We start from the raw sequence: 25,600 nt of genomic DNA, 5'->3' as shown, positions 1-25,600 counted from the left end.
GCAAACAACAATGTATCTATATTATTATTTAGGGTGTGTTGATACGTAGACTATATGGGATATGACAGGGATAAAAAAAAGTTTAATGTTTGGCGTGTCATGGACAAAAAAAACATAGGACAAGATGATACTATTTTTAATTTTAGTGGGACAAATCTTGATATTTCTTGTTCCATCAAAAAAGGTGGAACAACATAGAACTAAAGTTAAAATGATAATATTTTAATTGATTGGTTGTCATCTTACAATCATTATATGATATAAAATAAAATTGAACAATATTTACGGGTAATATGATCATTTTAATAGTTTTGTCTTGTCCTGTCTTAGTCGTACCAAACATAGGACAGACAATTAGTCATATCCCATATGTCCAGTCTGCTTACCAAACACTACCTTAGGGATGTTTGAAATTGCTTATTTGAAATGTTTTTTATAAAAACACTTGTCAACTTATAAAATAACAAATTAAACTTAATACAAAAAAGTGAAAATTAATAAATTATATTTGATTTTTTATAATATATATTAATTTATAAATAAAATTATGTTTTATAAATGAAAAAAATTAAAAAGTTACTAGATCCTTGACTAATAAAAATAAGTCGCCCCTGGTTTGAGGCAGCAGTGGGAGTTATATTTGGGCAGTTACTTTAGGATAGAGCGAGTTCTTTTAACCATTAATCCTTTTACTTAAATAAGAATCGTAAATATTATGAAAACCTCTAAATCAAACTATTTCATAAATAACTCCAAACATTGATAATGAATAAATCATGATAGTTTCAAAAATAATAATATTCATAATGAATAAACCATGGTAGTTTCAAAACTATTTACGGTATTCATTCAAAGCTGTCTCTAATATGTTATTATTTCAAAGAAAGAGCAAAATCACTAATTTTTATCGGTTGAAATTAGTCGAACTAATGAATAATTGGAAGATATGCACGCAACTTTTGGGATATAGATTTCAAGATGGTGAAAGAATACACAACAATATCATCATCACATGTGAATATTTTGGAGTAGAAAGTAATTTCATCCCCACAACATTAAAATATGAGCAATTTTAGGCTGGGACTCAAAATTTCATCGAAAAATTTACATACCAACAGGCAACAACACAGCCATGGATACACTTCAGCCTTTTCCAGCATCAATTGCAGCATACACAAACTCCTCGCAATTCCCCGATCGGCTCGACATCACGTCTGCCAGAACACCGATCACATCAAATGCCTCCTGTAAATCGGTGGCCGAAGTCATGTCGTCCAACCACGATAACATCTCCTTCGAAAACCCTACCATCTCTTTCACATTCAATAGTTTCTCCTTCATCACCACCTCCCAACCTTCCAACTTCTTCTCTTCGTTCTCCCCCGACGACTCTTTTGACTCGTCTCCTCCTGCATTGGCAACGGATTTCTTTTGCACCTTGAAGTATCGTTGAAGCTGCTCGATTAAACCTGTGTAAACGAGCATCGGCTGGATTATCGTCAGCAGTTCCTCTGGTTTTGCTCCATCAGACTTCGTGGGAGTAGATGGCGATGATAATGATGACGATGGTGAAGGTGAAGATGATGGTGATGGTGATGAGTGATGGGTTGATCTGCCATGAGTCCGCTGCATGTATGCATGGTATATACCGCGCTGCAAGAAAGCACGGCGGTGTTGCAACCAAGATTCGTAAGATTCGGAAAGAAGGGAACTGACCATCATAAACTGAACGGTTTCCTCTGTTCCGACAGAAGGAGCGGTGGGGGATTTGGATTCCGGTGAGGAAGAGGCAAGATATGATCCCACAGACTTGGCGACATTGTGTCGTTGAGAAGAATCATGATCGAGAAGATAACGAGCCATCTGGATCATGAACGGAAGGAATTTTGAGTTGCTCTCTTTTCCGCCACCTCGGCTGTCAGTGCTGAATGACGCACCCGTCGCGAATCGTGCAAGCATCTGCAACATAAATTATATGGCATTAGAAACAAATCAAAATAAAATCGCTCCTGTTTTTTTGCTTCTGGTTTTTCACAACCCAAAAGAAGTGAAATGCATGATTCATAATGAATATTTATGGTTCTCATTTTCCATCATGAATAATACATGAAATAGTTGGTTCTCGTGTTCTCAAAATATTTATGGTTTTCATTTTCCATCTCCGTCTTCGTCTTCATAATACAAGCAAGCCATAGAACTGGTAGCTCATTTTAACGTGTTGATGTGTGTTTTACAGAGGAAGAAGAGAAAAACACAAAAACAAGGGGAAAACATGCATACCAGAACTATATCATAAGTCAACAACCGAAGTCGACTTCCATCAGCACGTCCAAGGGCGTTGAGGTAATCCCAGTACTGATCAACATAACGCGTATATTGAGCAAGAGGAACAGCAGGGCCTCTTAACGGATACAGATTATTGCAAAGTGTCTCGTTGTTTCGGAGGGCGGCCCCATCCCATTCCTTCTTCGGATTCTTTAGTGCTGCATCTGCTCTCTTGGCCTCCTGGTGGCACTGGAAATGTATGATGTTGAAATGGCTAACGRTCGTATAAACGCAATCACCACGAGCACTTCCTGAAGTCCCGACACCCAGATTCACCCTCTTACTGAACGTGTAGACACCAAGTAAGTCCATTGGTCTAAGACTATATCCCTCTCGGCATACCATACAAGCCAACCCATCTTCCTCCTCTTCCATCTCTTCCAAACCTTCAAGGATTGGCTGAGCAACAACTATTCGTTTCCCACCATCAGAAGCCAATTCTTGACGCATCCCAAGTCCCTGTTCACCGCACAACAAAAGAAATGAAAGAAAAAATAATCAAAACAAGCTCTCAGCTCTAAGGTGCATAGCATCCAACATCACAAAACGAATATCGTTAAGCAGAGAGGCAGGCAGGTAAATACTCCCATCAGTCCAAAAATAAGCGACTAAATTTAGAAGTGTGTGTTTACTTTCCAATTCTAGCCTTAATTACGAGGCAGAAGAAATTCGTTACTCCCTCTGTTATTATGGGTAAAATTGTCATTTAATTATTAAAAAGTGTGGGACAGAGAAAGTACAATCATACACGAACTAGCCTACTACTAGAATAAGTCCTACATTCACACACTGAGCCTACATTTGTTTCCGCCCTCAAATCCAACAGTTCCACAGCATTCAAGGAATATCATGAACAGAATTGCTGTTTGTTACTCCATTCTTAGATTTTGAAGCTCCTAATATCAAACACTAATTACAGAATCCGTACACTACATCCATAAGAAAACCAGAAAGCCCGTTCATTATACAAAAACATACCAAAGGGTCATTGGCCCAGCGATACCAGGGGTTATTGATGGAGCCCAGACTCCCAGGAGGTCAAGAGTTCAAACCTCACCAAAGGTGAGAAGTGTCCATGGGTATTTGTCGTATATAAATATGATATACTTCAAAAAGAAATTCCCCATGCTAGTTTTTTGGCACGTAGGATGTAGTGCACCACAGTTTTGTCAATAGGGCCTGTTTGATTAGTTTTCCATCAAGTCCTGTACGGATGATGTTGTCTGTGTGGATTAGTCTGTCTGTATATATCGGGAAGGTCTTTGTTTGGGAGGACTTTTTATAGATGGAAGGAGCGAGTTCTTTAATTGGGAGGGGGAGGTTTGGAAAAAACTCGGCTTTCTGCATAAAGCTCCCCCCAACAAGCTTACCGAATAAGCCACTTTCTATATCATTAAGCCACTACCAAACAGTCATTTATAGCTGACTGAATAAGCTGCGAGTCATATTAAGCTCATTAAGCTGCTAACAAACAAATCCGAATACGGTTACGTAAGAAATGTATCCAAGCAATAATTCTAGGGTATAATAGCAAAAAATGGGCATGTACAATTGTGAACACCAAATAAACATATACGAATAGTAAAAAACAATGGATCTCGATAGCAACAAAGTATGGCAAGAGAAAATACATTTTCCAAAGAGCCAGGAAGGGAAAAGAAAATTACCTGAAGCAATTCCTTTCTCTTCATTAGAGCACGGCGTCTCATTTCATCCCTTGTGGCATGCCGCAACCCTAGAACCTTCTCAGCCAGGAACCCGTCACCTTTTCCCTCCTTATCTGAGAGGGTATCCAACAAGTTTTCAGCCCTCGCTCCGATATCATTTTCTCCAGGGACACCTTCCAACGCATGGAGCAAAGATAATATTCCTCCTTCATCGATACACTTTTGTGTTGCCAAGTGCCCCATTGACAACCCCCTGAGCATGGAAAGTAGAAGAGGAACAGATGGAAGTTTTAAGCCCGAAACCCATTCGGGACTAGATTTAAATCCAGCCTCTCCGGTAAACCCAAAGCTCTCCCTCAGATGTCTAACTGCAACTTCAGTAATCCCAGTTTCTAATATGATATCCTTTAGTCTCTCCCCACAAGAACTTGTTTTCAGCGACTCTGAAACCCTAACAAAGTTCTCGACTGCAAACCTCTGTTTTGATGCCTGCAGAGAGACACTCTCGTCCTTCGGATTTTCTAGATGCTGTTTCTGCAGCTGGTCAAATTCGACCCAATTCTTTAGGTGAGGATCGAAGTGTTGAATGAGTGCTTCCATTGCAGCAGGTTCACCATAGGTCAAGTAAGGCAAAATTCTAGCAACCATCTCGGTGTTCCTCTGCTGTTTGCTTGACTTTTTAAGGCCTGGTGGGTGAGACAGCCTTTCAAGGAACATAAGCACTATTTTCTTTGCCTGCTCCCCAGTACCGGTTTCTTCATTGGAGACAGTAAGAGCATTTTGTGTGATGTTAATGTTGTCACTTTCATTAGCTTCCATTGTCAAACTCTCCACAATTAGAAGAATGCCTTCAGCTGGCTCAATGGCATCAACGGAGAATGCACGTCGTGCGATTTCAAGGAGTAAGCTTAAAGCTCCAAGCCTCAACAAGGCCCTCCGGTTTTCTCTTATTTTGCAGCAGTGCATTAGAAGATTCAGAACGGCCACTAGTTGCTCCTGGTTTGACTTCAGATCATCTCGCAAACGCTGCACAAGAATGCAATTCAACAAAATTCTCATGCGCCATTAAAAACATAAGGAGAACATCGAAGACTCGCACATTATTATTTACACATGCAGCCATGAAGAAGATAACCTACGCACCTGAACAATTTCCAACAGAATTTCCAGCCCCCCACACTCCCGAACCGCCCCCGCTATTGCGAACTCCACCTCAGGATCTTGGGACTCTTCTCTGTCCTCATCCAATTCTTTGATCATGGGCTCCGTAGCTTCACCATCCAACCCCTGCGTTATGATAGTAACCAATGTAAAAAACGAGTAACAGTCGAAACAAGCATCTGATTAGAGAACCCAGCAACTACTTCGACACATAACATATTCAATTGTGTAAGGAACAGGGTAAAGAGACCTGAAGCCTGTAGGTTACGTTCATAGGGGGAAAGTCTTTTGTTGACGTGCCGGTGCTGGAAGAAAGTAATGTAGAGGCAGCAACAGCATTTGCGGATTGGCTACTTGATTTTTTCCAAACTTGCTCATAAACTTGGGCAATGCTCAAATCAAGGGAGATTATATTCCCAGCTACTAGCAGTTCCATACCATAATCATCCTCGATAAGACCCAAGAGATCCAGCTGGTTACAAATTTTGTTTTTAACATCACGCATCAATGGACCTATCTCAGCACTGGAATAAGGATTTCTGGTCATTGAACCCCGGATGAACTCCTCTTGGGTGTGTGCCTTGTTCAGTATCAAATGATAAACAGCTTCAGGTTTTGATGGGCAGATCAGGTTACATAGTTGCTCCAGAATGAACTGCAGAAATCATCAAACCATTACCACATAGGAACATGAAAGTTTATGCTAGAGCAAAGGGCATGATAAAAAAAAGTTTGCAGGCCATTTTAAGAAGACAGTAGAAAACTAACCGATTAACAGTTGGAGTGGTTATGGATATAGTCTCGAAGCATTTATTGCATTTTGAATAATAAAGATGGAATATTTTTTCTATAGCTTTTTATGCAGCTATTTCAATTCTATCAAGACTAATTTTACATTGATGATGATACAAAATTTCAACAAAACGTTCTTCTCCAATCAAACCAATAAACATATTTCCTGAAACACTGCCTTTTTAGGACGTTACCTTCTTTAGACCACCGAATAATATATAATTATATTTCATCCCCTATGAGCCAAGTCACCATTATTTCATCACCTCAACTTCTTCCACGGCAAAAATTTTAGATCCATCCCTTATCTAGTTTTATGTCACTTCAATTCAGCATTATTTGTATTATATGTTATTACAGTTACCTGGTATATATTTGGACATCATCTAGAAATATATACTGCCCATTCAAAAACTCAATGAACTTGCTCAAGTGAGGATAGATAGATTATTACCACTAAAGGGCTTTTTGGTATTTTCCTTTTTATAGTTTGTTAGGTTCTGTTTTTGATTCCAATAAGATTGTAATATAGATATAGATTTTGATTCCAATAAGATTAATAGTTTGTAATATAGATATAGATTTTGATTCCAATAAGATTGGCATACATATGCAAACTCATATCTGCCTTTGTAGCTAGAGTAACACTATCAGTTGAGAGAGGGTGTTTAAAGTGTCTTTCCTACATACCAAATTATTTCGTCCTTTTTTCTCTTCTCCATGAATCTGCAGACCGCAAATGCAAGCTTGGATGAAATGCTTTTTATTTTCAGCACTTTCCAGCAAAAGACTATCCAGGAGATCTTTTAGAAGTCGACTGCAATCACTTATCAACTTCGTTTTTTGCACTATCAATCCCCTGATGACAATGAGGGCCTCAAGGACTTCAGAGAGCAGCTTTTCTCTCATGAACCTGGCATCCAAATGACATTTAGTTATAAATGGAGAGGATATTGAGCTTCACTTGAAAACAAAGAATATATACAAAACAGTACCTGGATCTGATATTGGGAACATCCAAAAATTTTCCTAGGAGCTCAATAAGCTTGTGAAGGATGAATCCCTGTGAGATGTCAATACGCAGGCTTCTCTCCAAAGATTCAACATTACTTACCTCTTGCGTAATCAACTTACATATTGTAGTCAGACATCCGCGTACAGTCAAGAAAAGACGTGCATCTTCTGACTCTATCATCTTGAAGAGCAATTCAAAATACTCAGCAGCATTTTCACCAGCAGAAAGAGTTGCAGGCAACAAAGACATGAGTAAATTTAGTAGCCGAAACCGTCTTGACGAACTTTGGGCACAAAGCAGACTGATCAACATGCACATCTCCGATCTTATAGATTGAGAACAAGCACTAAGAACCAGTTCTGTAACCCATGAACCCAGTTCAAAGGATGCTATTTCACTTTTACCAGTCTTGAAAGCATTTCGTTTCCATCTCAGAGAATACTTTAAAGCGAGGAACTCATACCTCTGAGGCCGCGACCTCTGCCCAGGTCTGGTTGCCTGTGACACTTTATGCCGCCTAACAAAATCAAGATACGAAGCACCCCTTTCCCACTCTGAATAACTTAACAACTGAATATCATAAGTCTTCTGAGAACCGTCCCAGTTCTTCTCTGATGAATCAGGCAGAGACTTGCTCCCACTGACAACACTTGATGGTCTATTTTCATCCTTTTGCAGTGGCACTGGGCCAGGTTTTCCTCCTCCTTGCTCCTTGTCTGATGAATCGGGTTTTGGAGGAGTGCATGCCTGTGATATAATCCTCAAACAAGGGAGAATAACATGTTCAGATATTGAAGGATGCTTGGCACCCAATTTAATGGAAGAGAACAATAGCTGGAAAACGACCCGTAATCTTGACTCCCAAAATTCATCAGCCAAAGAGCACACCTCGGAAAGCAAAAGTAACTCTTCACGTGTTGCAAGTGCAATATCCATTGAGCGATGATGTTCGAGACAATACATTACCTTCTTCAAAATAAGAGCATTCAACTCAGTAACTGCATTCCTGTCACCTTCAGAGAAGGCACAAAGTGCTGCCCTGGCTTGGACACGAGCTGTTTTGGGACCTTGATGGATATTATTCTCAAATAACTCTGATAGAATTCCAGCAGCCACCAGTTGCCTCTTAGAACTTGGGTGTTTTGATAACACCTGTAGCATCTCAAGACACTGTGTAACAAACACGGTGGCACAACCATAACAGCTGTTTGGTGACCTGGAAACAATTAGTCTGGAAGAGGCAACAGTGCCATCAGAATGTTTTTGATGCAAGTAACTCATTAAAACCCTTCGAAGCCCTTGAAGGGTCTGAACACTTTTGCTGACTGAATCAAAAGCGGCTTTGCATTTTTCACCATAGAGAACACCAAGAAGTGCAATCTTACGGTTAATCTTACATGAAGGGCCAGGCAAAGATACCATCATTTGCTGAACAGAATCCTTCTGTTGAGAGTCCATATCATTCTCACCAATGCTTGATACAATCTTCAGTAGAGGTTTTTTAAAGCCCAAAAGCTGCTGATATCTCCTATGAGCATTCTCAGATTCAGATTCAATAGCAGCCAACCCCTTCTTCATATCATCATCATTCTCCATGTCGTCAAACGTGAAACTCGGTTTTGCCATGAAATTGAATTCAAAACGGCCATACTTGCTATAACCGCACTCATTACATAGAAATGAATCCAGGTTTTCATAATTGATGTTGCGGCATTGCCTGCATTGATAAGCATTCTCATGACAATTACCACAGATTCCATGTCTATCAGTGACAGGACGACTGCAGCGCGGGCATTGCAATGGTTCAAGAGATAGAGCCTGAAGATTCTCGTAAAAGGAATCAAGTTCGATCATGAAGTTACATGCAGTGATGGGAATAGGGAAATCCACTTTCAGCTCAGTCTGATTGAAAGCAAGATGACATATCTTTGCACGCTTCCACAAGGCCCAATTGTTTTTCAGCTCCGCCAAGTCAGCTACAGGTCTATTGTTGTAATACAAGTTCAAGACCTTCACCGACTTAGATTTGCGAGCATCATGAACATTCATGGTCACACTTTGAATGGTGTAGCTCCCTGTGCACTTCACTATTATGCGGTTGTCGGTGAATTTTGTTTCTGACTTCAGACTTTCTAACTTCATTCTACTGTAAGGAAGCTCAGGGCAGCTGCAGGCAACACAAGGCTCGCTCTCCAAATAGTAACCATCGAACTCCACCAATCCACTCAAAGTGTTGTATATACGTGAGTTGGGATGGTTTGCCAAGAGCTCATTTTGCAAGTGAAGTGTATCAAAGATGCACTTGATTACATCAGAAGTTAAGCATCGGTCTACAATTTCATTGCTCTGTTGCTTTGTACCGTTATCAGGTATCCTCCCTAACAAACAAGTGACAAGCTCTGTATACTCCATAATATTCTGACCATACATAGGTAAGTACTTCACTTTCTCCAAAAGAATCATCAACATTGTTTCCTTGAATGATTGCTTTCCATGATGCCAGGCTCCATATAGTACACATTTGGCTTCCACTCGGACAGAGCTGGAGTTCCACTCGAGTAAAAAACAATCAATAAACTGCCTCAAGATATCATACCCTTTGTCAGCAAAAATATCCACCATTGGCTCCATATCCATGTATGACTTATCCAAACCAGATTCCACCCCATCCTCACCTTTCTTTTTCTTCTTTGAATCAAAGGATTGTGGCCCTGATTTGCTCGAACTAGTTCCAGTAACAGTGTCACCTCCATCAATTTTCTGCAACGACAGGCTAATATCCTTCCCATTGTAGAAGGACAAATTAAGGAGTTTAAGAGCCTGAGAGACGCATTCTTCTGGGAAATAGAACACACCATTTACAAGAAAACGCAAAACATCACCATGCCTCAAACAATATTTCTGCCAGTTTCTGGGACGTGAAGAAGCTACTTCAGCCATGGTAGACAAGCATTTCACTATCTTGACACTCCTCTCATAGGAGAGTGTACTTTGAAATCCACCTGACTTCTTTATGTGTTTGTACAGCTTCTTAACTTCACTTGAAAACTGCCAGGAATCTCTAATGCTATAATAGTGTGTTTTGCTACCGCACAGGTGCAAGAAAAGCCTCCTAGCATACCTTCTTACGAAAGTTGTATTAACGTTATTGATATAACTGCAAAGAACATCCTGATACCCATCAAGCTTCAGATCCTTCCCAGATGGAATTTTGAAGAACTTCTCTTTTTCAATGGCCTTGTCGTGCTTTTCCGGGCGAACCAAGCTGTAGACTAGTCTAAAAGTGTTCTCTAACAATAATCTGTGGTAGTCCGCAAACATGTCTGAGCGATGAGACTTTGCATACGAGTCAGAGAAGAATGGAGATAAGTTTCCCGCTGGTATCTCTCTGCGGACAGTTAACAGAGCCCCGCATCCTGAACCAGAGTTAGCACCGTGCGAAGAACCAAAACCAACAGATGGCGACTTAAAAACATGCATCAGTTGTTGTAAAATATCCATAAGGTAATTAACAAAATCTTGTTGCCGAAGAGCTCCACAAGCTCGAAGCAGTTGGGAATGAAAACTATTTTTCTCTTGGTCATCCACTGCGGAGGAGGAAGTAACAGGAGCAGAAGAAGAAATCTGGATAATGCTTTTGTCATGTGAATCCGTTGATCCACCTGTTTTTGCTATTGAACCATCACCACCAGGTTGATGCCAGTTTCGCAGCATCAACGTAAAGAACATAAAGACCAGGATAGTGACCTCCCCAAAAGAAGAACGGGATTTCGCTGCAAATGGTTTGTTAACTGAAATTTCATCTAAAAACCATTTTATCAACTTCTCCAGATCTAAACTTTCAGGCCTTGAGCTGTCAACAAAAGGTCCACCTACTGCAGAAGATAACCTGTAGAAGAGCTGCATAACTGGGATAGCCCGAACACCAGATGTAGTCTCCATCCATCCTTTTAGAAGTTTAAGGAACTCCGAAAGAATTGAAGAATTTATAGCCCTTTTTGATGCAGAAATTGTAACAGGATCGGTGACTGAAGATGGGAACTCTCCAGATTCAATAGTATCCAAGACATGGATTGCAGGAGCAGAGGTCGGCATGCCAACATCAGAAGCAACTGGGAGCAAACATGGATCATTTAGATCATCAGTTGAGAACTGCATCTCATTGCCTTCTCCACCATATGTTTCAACTTCAATTGGAATGGCAGACATCAGATGCTCTCGTGAATGAGGCGGAGGAAGCCGGTCTGCATCAAGCATTTCATAGCAGGCTTCACATAAATCAAAATCAGGGCAGACGGTGCAGTGCCATCTCCTCCTGAGTATAGGAACTGTGGAGCAGCCATCGCAACAGTATTGAACAGATGAAGTGATGGAGTCTTCCTCAACCATAATCCGAGCATTTCCACCAGTTGAACTAGCAACATCAGCGCGTGCAGAAGCGGCGCTTGCACTGTCCACTGCGTCATCTGTACCTAACATAGTTTGCTTCGGAAATGGAACCTGAAGTAACCTTGAAGATATGGCCAAGCTGCAGAGGAGCACGTTAAAAGAAGTATTCAACATACAATGTAAAAAATTTGATGGTTACAAGATAAACAATCACCTGCTAGAAGTCTGAACAGCCTCATTTTGAGAGAACAAAAGTTTCTTAAAAAGAGAAACAGCAGGCGCAACAGTATCACCCCCTGCATCTTTTTCATGTGAAACCAAACACTCGGCATAAGAGTAAATGAGGTCCACGGATGCTATAACAATGTTGTTCATTGTCTGTGTTTCAGGCTGCTCTATGTCCAAAATTCCCCACAGAACCTGCATAAGCCCATCAACCACCTCCGAACCTACAAAAGTAGAAGATGCAATGCAAAGTGAAAAAAAAACTCACCAAGTGTTCTAAACATGAATAGGAAGACGAAGGAGACAAGTGCATCCCACAAAAAGATCATAAACAGTAACGTATAAACCGAGAGAGTAAGAAACTGCACTAACATAATACAATAGATGCCAATGATAGCAACAATCACCTACATAACCGAAGAAGTTGATAATAAATGAAACCCTGCTATGACATGTAAAACTAGAGTAGTTGTTTTTATACTCTTAACGGGTAATAGGTAGCCTGAACAGTGTCTCAAATGCTGTTAATTTCATTACTATATGACAAATTCTCAAGACGCTGGAACTCTACTAAGAAGACCCTCTGCAAGCTACTTGCAAGATAAGAATAGAACATTCCATCGGTACATAATTGTGATTAAAAAAAGCATAGCTTCTGTCTTATGAAAATAGACATCCCCATAGCCAACATAAGATTTCATATGCACAAATGGCAGTAAAGGGGAGTGACTTATAACAAGAATAGCACATAAAGCCAGATGCAACTAAATACTTGACCTCAAGGAGTAATTCATGCATCATCTTCAGAAACAATTCAAAAATTAGCATCAAGCTCAAACAATACCATGTGTTTCAAGAAATGTAGCCAAGTTAGAACGACGATGGAGTGCAATCTTTGAAACTGCATGCATCTGAGCTGTAAACTCTTCAATGATCCACCCTGATGTACTTCCTCCAATTCCCAGCCTCGACAACAGTGTGGAAGTTGATTTCACCACCCCCAGAAGGCGCATGGTGTCCTTAACCTAGGCATAGATGTTGTAATTAGCTAAAGACCAAACATCACAACACATATATTGAAGTCCACAAGAAATCATAGCAGTGAGAGGTAGGGGGGAGAAGGGAGGGGAAGGAAGAAAAGATAGACAGCATTCATAAAAGCAAAGTATGTTGGTATATACTTGATAATATATTTCTTTTTTAGGGAACACAGCCTGAAGAACACGACATGCACCAGCCTGCAACAAAGGTTCCCGGTCACTTTCGAATATCGTTTCCAACAACTGCTTGCACTTCAACTTGCTGATCTCTGCTTTTACTTCATCCACATTTAAACATCCTTGTGGCTCACAAAGCGTGTATAACTTTGACAGAAGGTTGAGTCCATCTGCAACCACCTGCTCCTCAATAGGTGCTGCTTGACAAGTACGACGTTTCTTCCCAGATCCTGCAACCCAGGAGCTGCTCCCAAGCACACGAGCCTCCATATCCAGTACAGCATCCATCTTCTCCTTCCAACCAAATTCATCCTTCGCTCGACCATAAATTTCCAGGGTGTCTATTCTGGGTAAAGTTGATCTATTAAAGGTTGGTCCTATAGATATTGTAATTTCTTCATCAGCCAGGAGTGATTCTGCAACAGTAAATGGGATGTCATACCAAGACCTCATGCCCTCATCTAGTTTTATAACTCTCTGAAGAATGGTAATATCAGATGGTATATGATTTGCTGATGTATTCCCCACATGGACACGAAACCCAACCATGACTATGTCAGGATTCAAATTGGAAACAGTCACCTGAGAAAACAAAATGCAGCATCAATATCAACCCAAGGTAGTAAGAATTTTTATCTGGGAAAAAGATATTGGTGGTAAAAGAATTAGGTTTCAAAGGATGGAATTTTTTCCCATCTGCTAGAGACTACTTTGTTTTCTCTTATAATTACTTACTGCATTGCTAAGTGGAGGCTACATTAGTTATCTAATTCATTTCTACATGTCAGGCATAAAATCTGTCGACCAAACAAACACTGTACTAATATCCTAGAAAACATACACCAACTTCCACACTATGCACATGCATGAATGAACAACTGTCTACCCAAACCTCTGTTCTGTCGTTTATTTGCACTATTAAAATTCTAGGTTGGTCCATATATATTTCCAGATTTCTAAACCAGGTGCAAGTATAATACACCAGAACTCCAACTCCTCAGCTAGCATTATGTCAAAAGGTTCAGTTGATGTCCCATCTCCCTGCTAAATAATTCAACATTGAAGAAAATGAGTGGTCGTATGCGTTTCATATATCTATGTACACACACGCATATGTAGATATAATTACGTATATGTCCCACACGATCCTCCGCCTATGTCCCTATATGTATGCATATCCATATATTTATATATGTATGTGTGTGTAAACGGTAAGGAAGGCAACACTCAACTATGAATTCATACAATCATTCAAAAACACAAGCAGCATAGGAACCAACAATACCTTAAACCCTGCAGGCGTAGGACTCTCAAGAAATCCATCTTCTGATGCCAAGCTCTGTTTTGCACCTTCAGAATCCCCATTCCTGATGGCATCACCACTTAACTTCACATCGGATGTTATGCATACAGTTTTCTCAAAGAAATCAAGTGGAAACTCCGGCTTCAAACTAGCATAAGCTTTGCTATTGAGTATGTCAGATCCTAACTTCTTAACCTTATCTGGAATCACATTTGCACCAGCTTCAACCCCAACAGGAACATGTGTATATATCTGGAGACTGCCATCATCATGCAAAACGAGACAGTGAATTTTATCTTTGGATAAAGGCTTATATGCTGTTATACCCACTAACACTGAGGTTGAATACACTCCATTCCGCATGTTCTGTGCAAGAACTTCATGCTCTCCAATCGAAACAGCCAGGGCCGCATTGGATTTCACACTTGAGAAGCAAACAAATAAGCCACTGCCAACAAGTAACTCCTTGAAACGATGCAACCCCGCCGGACGATGCTTGCCATCTTGTTCATCCTCATAAACAGCAGATATCTCAGATAGAGATGATGCACCGTGATCGAGCCTGCCAACTAAGGTTGTTCCATCTTGATATGATGCGAATAACAACTTGTAAGTTGATGAGAAGTACAAAGAGGAACCCTTTGCATGTGTTTCCCTGCCGGGAGTTTCCACTGTTTCTTTTAATGTTTTTGCACCAGCATTTCCTTCATTCGACAATTCTAGCCTGAATAAGCAACCAAGTTCAGAAAGGACGATAAGAAAAACTCTTGCTTGGGAAACCACAGCAAGTGTTGCATCCATGATAGTGTCGTCATGCAAGGTAATGTAGTGCATAGGACTGATATTGTCCTGAGAGAGATCATATATCTTGACAAATTTGTTTGTGACTACCATAAGCTGCACTTGAGACCCAGGAACCCATTCTACACGCCTTATATAGGCACCTTGAAGTGCAAGTTCAATTGCAAGACGATCTGTGACCTCCCCACGATGACTTACAGTAAGTACCTGGCAGTCTTCATAGCCTGCCACAGCAAGATAATTCTCAACTAATGGGTTAAAAGCAAGATGTACAATCTCAAATCGTACAACATTCTTTGACAGAGGCTTCACATTAGCCTTGTCTGCAGTAATAGGTGCAATAGTTGCCTGTCCAATCAGCTGGCCGACATCAAATATAGCTACTTTATCACCCTCTCCAACAGCAAGTCGGCCTCTAGTACTGACACTAAGCAATGATTTGACAAGGGAACCACTAGCTAAATGGGATTTAAGTTCCTTCGCATTTGAATAATCTGCCTTTATCTTTAGATCCAGTGAACCACTTTTATACGCCTTCTTCAACTGTAGAAGATCAGCACTAAAACTAAGCACTTTGTCTTCACCTATCGAAATATTCTTATCCTTCAACAGGTTTGAGTCTCGTCGGCTAGTTATTGATGGCAACAACGAGGAGCAAAGTTCAAGCACACGATCTTCAACATCAAGTCCTTTTACCAATGATGGCATTGCCTCTTGTATTTCCCTTGGAAAAGATAATCTGACGGAGTTATCCATATCCAACGAACCATCCTCGTCAACATCCGACTCACTGTCAGGCAGCTGATCCCCTTCCTCTGTGAATGGTAGAAATGAATGAAGATTACCAGCACTGCGCGTGGGTGCGCTGTTACCTCCAGTAAATTTCCTAGGCTTCAGACACTGGCAACTGCTACCTCGTACACCCCCTGCTCCACAGTCACAAAAGAACCGACTTGATCGGGAGTAGACAACACGATGTCCACGATGACAAACTTTTGCACACACAGAACAACAGCCTTTGGACACAGTCAGATCACATGTGTAACAGAAATACCAGTGCTGTTCCATAAAATTGCTGCCACTGGATGTAAATGTACAAACTTTAGAAGCAAGGGCCCTTTCACTGTTACTATCATCAAACTCGTCCTTATCCATGCTACCCACTTCTCCGTCCGATGTTCCATCATCCTCATCTTCGTCAGCTGAAGTTGCATCACAATCAAGAGATGTGGTTCCACCTTCTTGATTAGAAGAAAGAACCAATGCATCATGGTGTTTCCTTGAACCCAAAGACCTTGAGGCCACCTGTCCTATCCCAGAACCACTCCTACGTGAAGACTTCTCAACTAACTTCGCAGCAGTGTTCTTATTAGACCCAAAATCACTTACCATGGATCCAAGAAAACCTAGAAGAAATTTCAGGCCTTGAAGCAGACGCTCATCACACGCCAGTTTCTTCATAAGCATCACCGTCCGCTGCAAAAGTGGTTTCATCGAGGCCTCTCCACTTGAAAGTTGAACAACAAAATTCAAATAGGATTTTGCCGTATTGACATCATACAGCGTAAAGGCGCTATCAAGGGATTCTAGCAGAGCCTCGTATATATGATAATGTAGTTCTTCAGATTGTGATTCGGGAGGAGACAAAAGAGACACGATGAATTTCGTGGTTGATTCTCTTAGGGATGATGAGCTTCCATTTACACAAATGGGATCACCTGAGGGTTCATTTGTGGACCCTAATAACCTCTTTTCCAGCCATTTGGAAAGGTGAAGCAAATTCATGTTGAGGAATTTCTTTTGCAGCTTCAGTTTGAGATTAGGACATGCATCTCCAGATAAAAGATCAACAAAGAAACTAAGAACCTTCACATTAGCCGATTCAGAGTTGCAATTTTCCAATGCATCAACGAAGACCAAAAGATCCCCATGCTGAGAACTACATGCATTTTCCATCCGTTCAGAACCATCACCATCAGACATGAATTTTTGTAACACAGATGCCCTTGAAGAATCCTTCACAATGCTGTCTATAATATCAATAGCCTTGGACACTACACATTCATTAACACAGCTATCGACAACTTCTCTAGCATTAATATCTTTCAAAAACTCGTACATGTTCTTCATTGTAAAGAAACTTCTGTAATCAAACTCTTCCAAGCCATAACTCAGGTTTTCGTAAATTGCATCACATTGAGCATGGAGGCTGCTAAACACCCTATCAGTTTTAATTGACAAAATCAACTCCAGAATCTCATGGCGTACTTCAGCTTCAATGGAGGTCATTTCATTCGCATTTATCATCTTGAGAAGTCCATCTAGAACACATACGATTCCTTTAATGCTGAGAATGCAAGAAAGCAGAAACCCACTAGAAACTTGATTGTTACACGGGAATCCGTGCATTCTAAGTTCAAAATTAACCTTATTCCAGATTCCTGGTGCCATCTTATCAACAGCAATACCCAACTTCGGCAAAAGTTCACAAATAGACTCCAGTTGACAAGGGCTGAAAGCGCACTTCTCAAAAAGCACATCCTGAAGGGACTTCTCAAATCCCGTGTGTTTGAGAAGCAATATAGGTGAAAACCTATTGGCAGAGCTCTGGCCATCACCAAAAGTAGAAAGTAAGGTTTTCTGGTAAACATTTCTGTACCTCAGTAATATTACCGACAACGCTTTCAACAACACTGCAACTGTGACTGACTGAAGTGAACTGCCGATCAGCTTTTCAGCAAGTGTAAGAAATTCAGCATCTCTAGATGTGTGCTCCAGCAAGACTAGACCGGCTGAAGCAATTTCATTACTAATGCAATATCTCTGATTTCCAGCTCCAAGTAAGGACAGTACCAGAGCTAACCATGATCCACTCCTCAGAAAGTCCAAGCCTAGTTCTTCGGTTTCCTCTGATATGGGCATTGATTGCAACTGTTCTAGCACAGAGAACACTAATTTTGAAAAATTAGCACTCTTGGCAACTCCACAACTGCCCAAGATTGAATGACCAAAGTACAAAAGATGTTCTATACTAGTGATGTCAAGCGTCTGAAGGTCACTACATGAAGGAAGCAAATCCAAGGTAGTGTGCATGGGAGGGATATCCCAACAAAGCATAAAAATGTATCTTTCAAGAACCAAGTCCTCCATGGTCGATGCACCTTTGCCTCTCCAAAACCCTAGAATCCAAGAAAAAGAAGAACATACTTCAGCCCAATTCAGACCTAAGCATTCAACCGCAAGATCTTCTCTGCATGCTGAAGCCGTGAAGGATGTGACATCAATCAACTGATTCAAAAAATTGCTGCTGACTTCCCCTTCTATGGTAAAAATACGCATCACATTCTCTACGAAAGTTGATGCCCAGAACATACGGTTACTTGCATTACCAGCCGGAACTGACCTAGCAAGTGGAGCTTCCCTTAACTTGGACTTCAACTCTGAAAGTAACGTTGGAGGACAAACATTGGGATAAAATATCATGTGCCGAAGAATCAATACCAACCGCGATACTAGCAATGCCCAGCATGACAATTGGGTGCTGTTAAAACCATCACAGAGAGGCTCAATTGTTCTAATGGATGAAACTATGAAGTTCGCTTGTACTGCCTTTTCTGCTTCAGACGATAAATGAAATGACATCAAAAGAATCTCAACATGCAACACTGAGGGAAGAGTCTCGATAAGTTCTTTGAGACTAGGGCAACGTGTGCAGACTGATTTTACCTTCTCAAAAACAAATTCCACAAATACCTTCTGGACTTTTGTCCTCAATTGATTACCAGACATACCAACCCGGCATATAAGCGTATGAGCTAATAAGGCAAGGGTCTGATGGTTGTATACAAAAGAACCATTATCTACGATCAATATTTTGCAGACAAGGTACTCTTCGAGTGATTCAGATAAAGCATGGAACGAGATTAAGTTGTGCAACACCTCATAGCAAACCTCATGAGTATGCATGAACTTCCTATGCTCAGACAAAGATACACCAGCATCAGAAGCCCTATCTCCAGCATGACACCCTTGACAACTGAGAACAGAAAGAATGATATCGATATGATATGAAGTGAGCTTTTTGCATGCATCCTCATATATTGAAGAATGCCATTCAGGTGAAAAGGCACTTGTCTTCAAAAAGATAAACAATTCTGTGGCAGCATGGAGAGGCATATTGGACATATTGGTAACAGAACTAGCAGCAATAACCGACTGATCATATCCATCCGTTGATCCTACTGAGCGCCCACCCTCGGAAAAAAGGTCACCAAACAGCGCTTCATCCTCATGGCAAACTGTGCTTTCAGGTTCCAAGGTAGAAGAGGCCTTTGTACAGCTGGAATAGGATCTATCCAGTTTTGGTAACATCTTCACTCCCTCAGAATGGAGAAAGAAAGCAAGGTGCATTAACTTGTCCACCCATTGCCTTGATGTTGGGAATATCACTTTCAGCAACTCCTCGACACTGTACTTCTTTACCAAAGAGATCCTTTCAGAACCCACACCACATAAAAAGGGATCGGCCTGAGAGTCAGCAGAACTGCCACTATTTCCAGCGTGTAAACCCTTCAATTCCAGAGCCTGATACTGTTGCTTCTTTATATCCTCAACTAACTTCAGAATGTAAAGAACAATTCGAGGGAAGTAAGCCACTGGCAGCTTTATGTTTGTCATAGACTTGTCATACCTCCACACATCAACATCCAGATTTTCAAATACAGAAACTATTACACCTACCAAGATGTTCTGGAACACGTTGCTGTTGCAGAAAATGGTATGAACTAGGTGAAGAAACGCCTCCAACAGCAACAACACAAGACTTTCAATATTGAACTCAACAGACACATTGCTTGTGGCAAATTCATATCCACTTCTAAACAAACTAGGGAGCGCATTGGTAAATGATGCAAAAGATCCCAACAGTTTAGCATCATACTCAACATATGGAGCATCTTTGGTAACACTTGCAAGTAATTTGAAAATTCTTGCACAAAATGACAATCTCTTCCGTAAATTGATGTTGTCCATCTTCTCATCACACCTATCAAAATTCTCAACCAGTCCCATGCAATGTGAAACAAGGCGCTGTATGCATCCTAGGTGAACAACTGCCCAGTGCTGTAACAGTGGAACCAATTTATTGAAATCATGAGAACTCCTTCCAATTGTCCATGAGTTCATATTTTCATGTTGTGTCCAATCGGAAACTAATGTCATAAGAAGACGATCCACGGGCTTCTTTTCCTTTGAACAACTATTCCCTTTCCATGACAAAAAGAACACAGTTTTAGGAGACCTTGCAACTACTTCATGAAACAAACAATATGCAAGGACAAAAGAAATGAGTACCTTGAACAATACATTCAATATGGTCTTGCAATTCAACACTCTCATTTCTCAACGGGATTGAATTCAATGAGTCTATAAGCAGATTCATAGAAGAAGAATGTGACACATCGGCCTCTTTAATTGTTCCATCAACTAGTGCGATCTCCAATAACTGCAACATGTTTTGGACGAAATAAATAATAATGATATCAATGCATACACACATAATTGCTCCCCACTCTGGGGCAATGCATTGACATATACCATCAATCCTGTCATATAACAGGCTGGGGGAGAGAGGGATGGAATTCTAACAGCACTGTCACTTTTTTAACACATGTATATATAATTTAGGATTTAATCACTATAATGGTACTAATAGCATGTTTGTTTAAGACTTTTATCAGCCTCTATGTGGGCACACCACGTGTTCGATGGAATGATCACTAGGCCCATTCATTTCACAGTTCCATCAAGTGCTTACTGCTTAATGAACAATTTTTACCACACTGTTTATTCAATAAGAGGAGCTCCCAGTGTTCATTATGGAATAAATTACAAGTTTTTTAAGAATCGCTAACCTAACTCAACTGTAAACCAATATCACATTTTTATCTGCTCAAAATTCAAGAATGGTCACCAATATTGGAACGAAAGCATTTGGACCTTCTACTTAACTATTTTCAGTTAAATATCATGCAATTTCCATGGTTCACCAATCACTATACAGCTTCCAGACAGCATTCTTTTTTGCTTATTCAGTGTTTTAACTCCATATAGAAGCACAAAGAACTGCCCCCAATGTCCCATTCATTAAACGACAGCCTCCTCTCCCGATTGTAACTCAAATTTTAAAGCCTTAATATGCATATACATATTTTATGGGTTGGCGGGGATCAACAACCTGATTCAACTTTCCAATATCGCCAATTAGGATACAAAAGCTATTAATTGTAAAAATGATACATTGCATCTTTAACAAAAAAAAATGGTGTGGAAGTCTTTTCGGATGACTCAGCAGGAGTATAATTGGTCTGATCTGCCAATTTTGTGCACGGTGCTTATATGCGTTCATAATCAGTTATTTCTTTCCATCTTTCCTGGAGATGGGGATTCAGGTTACTTTATTTAGAAGAATCTTTTCCAATGCAACATATTCAAGATTTTAATTATAAATCCTAACAATAAATTTGATGGTCCGATCTTCCAATTATCAAAATTCATCACCAAAAGACGCTTGCAAGTACATAACACATGCCTCTAGATCCAAAGTTAAGTGCAAGAAAGTCGGCTTACATRTAGGCACTGTGACTGCTACTACCCTATCCTAGCCATGACAAAAAAAAACATCCTGCCTGCAGATCTTCCATTGATATGGATACTGCTCAATTCTCTCCAAGAAATAGGCCCACATGAGGTATAGTAATTTCAGAAAAATCACTGTTTCAAGTCATGCATGCCATTTCCAGATAAATTATTTGTGTACAAAGTGCATAGAACTATTACACGATTTGAAAAGGAGTGGTAGGCATGTAGTTCTTCTGCTAGATATGATATTACGTGTATGATGGAGGTTTACAAGCTGGACATGCTGCAAGTGGCAGCTTAGTGACGGCTATGCAAGTAAACATGGATTTAGTTGATGGGTGACACACTCACTGGCAGTAGCTTCTCTGAATGAAAATATTTCCAAAGATATGAACCAATTCACCTATTATAACACACTACCTTCTCCATATAGCATATGCATAATACCTCCTCCCGTGTGTACATTGTGATCTCATCAATAACCAAGTAAAGAGGTGGTAAATATGTGCCTAGTAAGAATAATAGAATATCTTCCTGACTTCATAACACTTGCATATAATCTATATATATATATATATATATATATATATATATATATATATAGGTGAGGGCTCATGTGAGAACCGCAAATAATTTAAGAACCAAGGAACTGATTTTATAGTGTGTATTCGTTCATGAATATGCACTCTGTAAATTTCATCAAAATATGTATATTGTCAATGAGTATATTCATCAGTGAGTAGATACTATATATGAATGTATTGTATGTCAATGAGTATATTCAACAATGAATATACACTAACAAATTGGTCCCTTGTTCTCAAAATATTTGCAGTTTTCATTTGTCAATGATATATAGGGTGTGTGCGTGTGTGTGTGTGTGTGGGTGTATGTCTTGGAATCAGAAATAAATTCTACATGCTCCTGATTAGAAGTATATAATTTAAATTCTTAATTGGTAATAGTTTACTTAGTTTCGCAGTGTTATGCGTTCCTTATTAATCAAAAATGAAATAAAACCATATAAATTATAATTATATTCCGATCGTGCATCTCTTAATAGCTAAACTCACTGGAACTAGCATACCGAACCACAAAACAAAACTACCAACCTGAATGAAACTTATATCATCACTGTTGGCAACTGACTTCTCCAAACAACAAACGGCAAACTCCAACGACTGCTCCATCACAGCAACAATGATCGGTTCTACTTGCTCGACTGTCAAATCAAAAGGAAGAAAAATATACGTATATAAAAAAATCACTTGCAGAACCACACAAACCAGAAATTGACACTCAAATCGGAATCAAAACATATCCACCCTAAACTCATAGTTAAAAGAAATACCAGAAATGGATCGAGTTGAAGAGACAATCGCGTATGCCAAGGACATAACCGCTTGAATCTGAGCATGGTCCCAGCTTTGTAGCCCTAATTTTCCATCACTGTTCGTTTCAACGCCTTGTTTGAGGATCAAATAAAGCTTCTCGAGCCCTAATTTTTCAGACCGAAGTCTAATATCATTCGATGAAGATGATGCCTTGTCGTCGAAGAGAACTCCGACGAGTTTGGCGATTTCTTCCGCCATTTCCTGATAAAACAACCGAAGAACCGATGATGAATGTGTTGTGATTGATCGATCGGAGCAATTATACAAGATGCTTTACGTGATCGAGAGAGCAGAAAGCTCTCGCGAGACTTCGTTTCGATAAAATTTTCTAATCAAAAAGAGAGTTTAGTGGAGAGGTTTATTACTTATTAGTGTGAGAGAGGCGGTGGGACTTGATAGAAAGATAAAAAGCCAAAAGGAATACGAAATAGTTATTTGCTTCAACTCCAAGTTTGGATTTTAAAATTCCGTCAAAATTGATATAAATATTATTTGTATAGTAAAAACTTTTAAAAATCATTTTTATGTATAAAATATTGTTTATTAATGTATATTATTTAAAATTTTATAATACAAATAAATTATACGTAAGTACAATATATTAAAGTTTTATTTTTGAATTTATGTAACTAACTGCAGATAAACATCTCATTTTAAATATAAAAAAAATCTAAATATAATTACAATATATGTTGAGTTCCAACATAATGCTTTAACTATTATCTTTATAAGACATTGTATTATTAAGGGTTAAATGCATGAAATAGCAACCTACTTTCACAAAATTTCTTATTATAGCATTCTACTTTTGTTTTTCTTTATTACAGCAATGCACTTTCAAATTATTTTTTATTAAGGCATTGTACTTTAAAAAATCTACCCATAATAGCAATGGRTAACCTGTTACCTTTTAAACCGGTTAACCCTTTGACTTTTTTGTTTATGTAGCTTTAATGAGGTGATGTGGATGACACATCATTTTAATAATTTAACTAAAATTAAATAAAAACATATTTCAAATTATTATTAGTGATTTTCATTTTTCATTGCTATTATCTAAAAAAACATTTATTTATTTTTTACTTTTTCTTAGTAGGTTGCATTTAAATTGAATATTCTTAGAGTAAAATATTTATTAAATAAATATGCAACATTATTTTCGAGATATATTTTATTTGTAAAAAGACAATTTTTCCTATTTTATGTTGTTCAAATAAATACATATTTTTTAAAGTTCTCTTTAAAATATTAACGAAATAAATTGTTATCTACAATTTTTTAATATTGTTATATTAATAAATACTTCAAAAAAATCTAATTAATTTAATATATTTATACGTGAAGTAAAAAGTTTTTAAACAAATATAATATATTCGTCAAGTAAAGATAATATTTTTTGGTAAAAAAAGAACAATTCTTTTTTTCTTTTTTTCAAAAAACACATATTTTTTTAAAAATATTAGCGAGATAAGTTGTGTTCTACTAGTTTTATTGATATTGGTATATTAATGAATAATTTAGAATTTTTTTAATTCATTTAATACATTTATTAAAAAAACATGTAAAATATCTAAATATTAAAATTAAAAATACAATGTTTAATAAGAAATAGTAGATGTTATAATAAAATAATTTTGAAAGTATAATGATGTAGTAAGAAAGTCACATCACTAGTACATGTTGACAGCTTACGTGGACAATGAGGTGGCATGGAAACCTAGTATAATAGGTAAATTTAAATCAAAAGGTTACCCAGTGCTATAATGGGTAAATTTTTCAAAGTACAATGTCCTAATAAAAAATAATTTGAAAGTACATTGCTGTAATAAGAAAAACTGAAAGTACAATGCTATAATAAAGAAATTTATGAAAGTAGATTGCTATTTTATGCATTTTGCCCTATTATTAAACCCAAAATAAATTAATTTGTTATTGAATATTAATTAAATTATAAATTGAACTAAATAAATTACACAAAAAATAGAAATTTTGAAATAGTTAATTTGATATTGATATTGATGAATTGTGCGAGTACTCTTCTAGTTTTATTATAAAACATTTAGGTATGTTCGTTAGTAGCTTAACAAGCCTCACAGCTTATTCGGTCAAATTTGCATGATTGTATGGTAATGACTTGATGGAGGTATTGAAATTGACTTATTCAGTGAACTTCTAGGGCGAGCTTTATACATAAAGCTAAAAGGTTGTTTGGTTGATTTTCTATTAAGTCTAGTGTGAAAAAAGCTATTTGTATGGATTAATTTGTCTGTATAGATTGACAAAAATTTTGTTTTAGAGGGTCTTTCAATAGATGGAAGAAGCATATATTTTAATTAGAGTAAGAAACGGGCACTAAGTTTTTTTCTAAACTTGTTCTTCCGGTGACTTGGGTCGGATGTTGTGCCATGTCATTTAATTGCCTTTTTAGGCTCTTTTAATTAAAAAGACCCATAAAACAATTAAGGGGCGTTTGGTTCGTAAAGTGAAATTCGATGGAATTATAATTTATCAAATAAATTTGACTTTGAGGGAATATAATGAAATTTGATGGAATTTGACCATGCCTTGTGATTGTGTTTGGTTGCATGGAATTGGAATGAAATTCTTAATGGATTGGAATTTTTTTGTTTCGTTCACGGAATTCAACTTTGGAATCGGAATTAAATATCAAC

At 38.6% G+C, this 25,600-nt stretch overlaps 1 protein-coding gene across 2 annotated transcripts; it reads right to left on the bottom strand.

Annotated features, from left to right (window-relative positions):
- Positions 1-948: 948 nt before the first annotated feature.
- LOC112515125 (auxin transport protein BIG) lies at positions 949-23,264 on the bottom strand. 2 transcript variants are annotated; one of them, XM_025121792.1, is made up of 14 exons: positions 22,886-23,264; positions 22,647-22,756; positions 20,248-20,398; positions 14,077-20,159; positions 12,756-13,373; positions 12,419-12,599; positions 11,564-11,798; positions 6,941-11,488; positions 6,636-6,858; positions 5,404-5,808; positions 5,136-5,279; positions 3,993-5,018; positions 2,281-2,784; positions 949-1,959 (listed from the first exon to the last, which is right to left on the bottom strand). In XM_025121792.1, the coding sequence occupies exons 1-14, from the start codon at positions 23,124-23,126 to the stop codon at positions 1,144-1,146; spliced, it is 15,285 nt and encodes a 5,094-aa protein (XP_024977560.1). In that variant the 5' UTR covers positions 23,127-23,264; the 3' UTR covers positions 949-1,143. The 2 variants fall into 2 exon arrangements, with proteins under 2 accessions (XP_024977560.1, XP_024977561.1); XM_025121793.1 differs by lacking the exons at positions 22,647-22,756; positions 22,886-23,264 and having other exon boundaries at positions 14,077-20,152; positions 20,248-20,360.
- Positions 23,265-25,600: the final 2,336 nt, after the last annotated feature.

This window comes from Cynara cardunculus, assembly GCF_001531365.2.
Source record: "Cynara cardunculus var. scolymus isolate 2C chromosome LG 7, CcrdV1, whole genome shotgun sequence".
In the NCBI taxonomy this organism is placed as follows: Eukaryota; Viridiplantae; Streptophyta; class Magnoliopsida; order Asterales; family Asteraceae; genus Cynara; species Cynara cardunculus.
The sequence above is the reverse complement of the archived record's forward strand: the minus strand, read 5'-3'. Positions and strand labels throughout refer to the sequence as shown.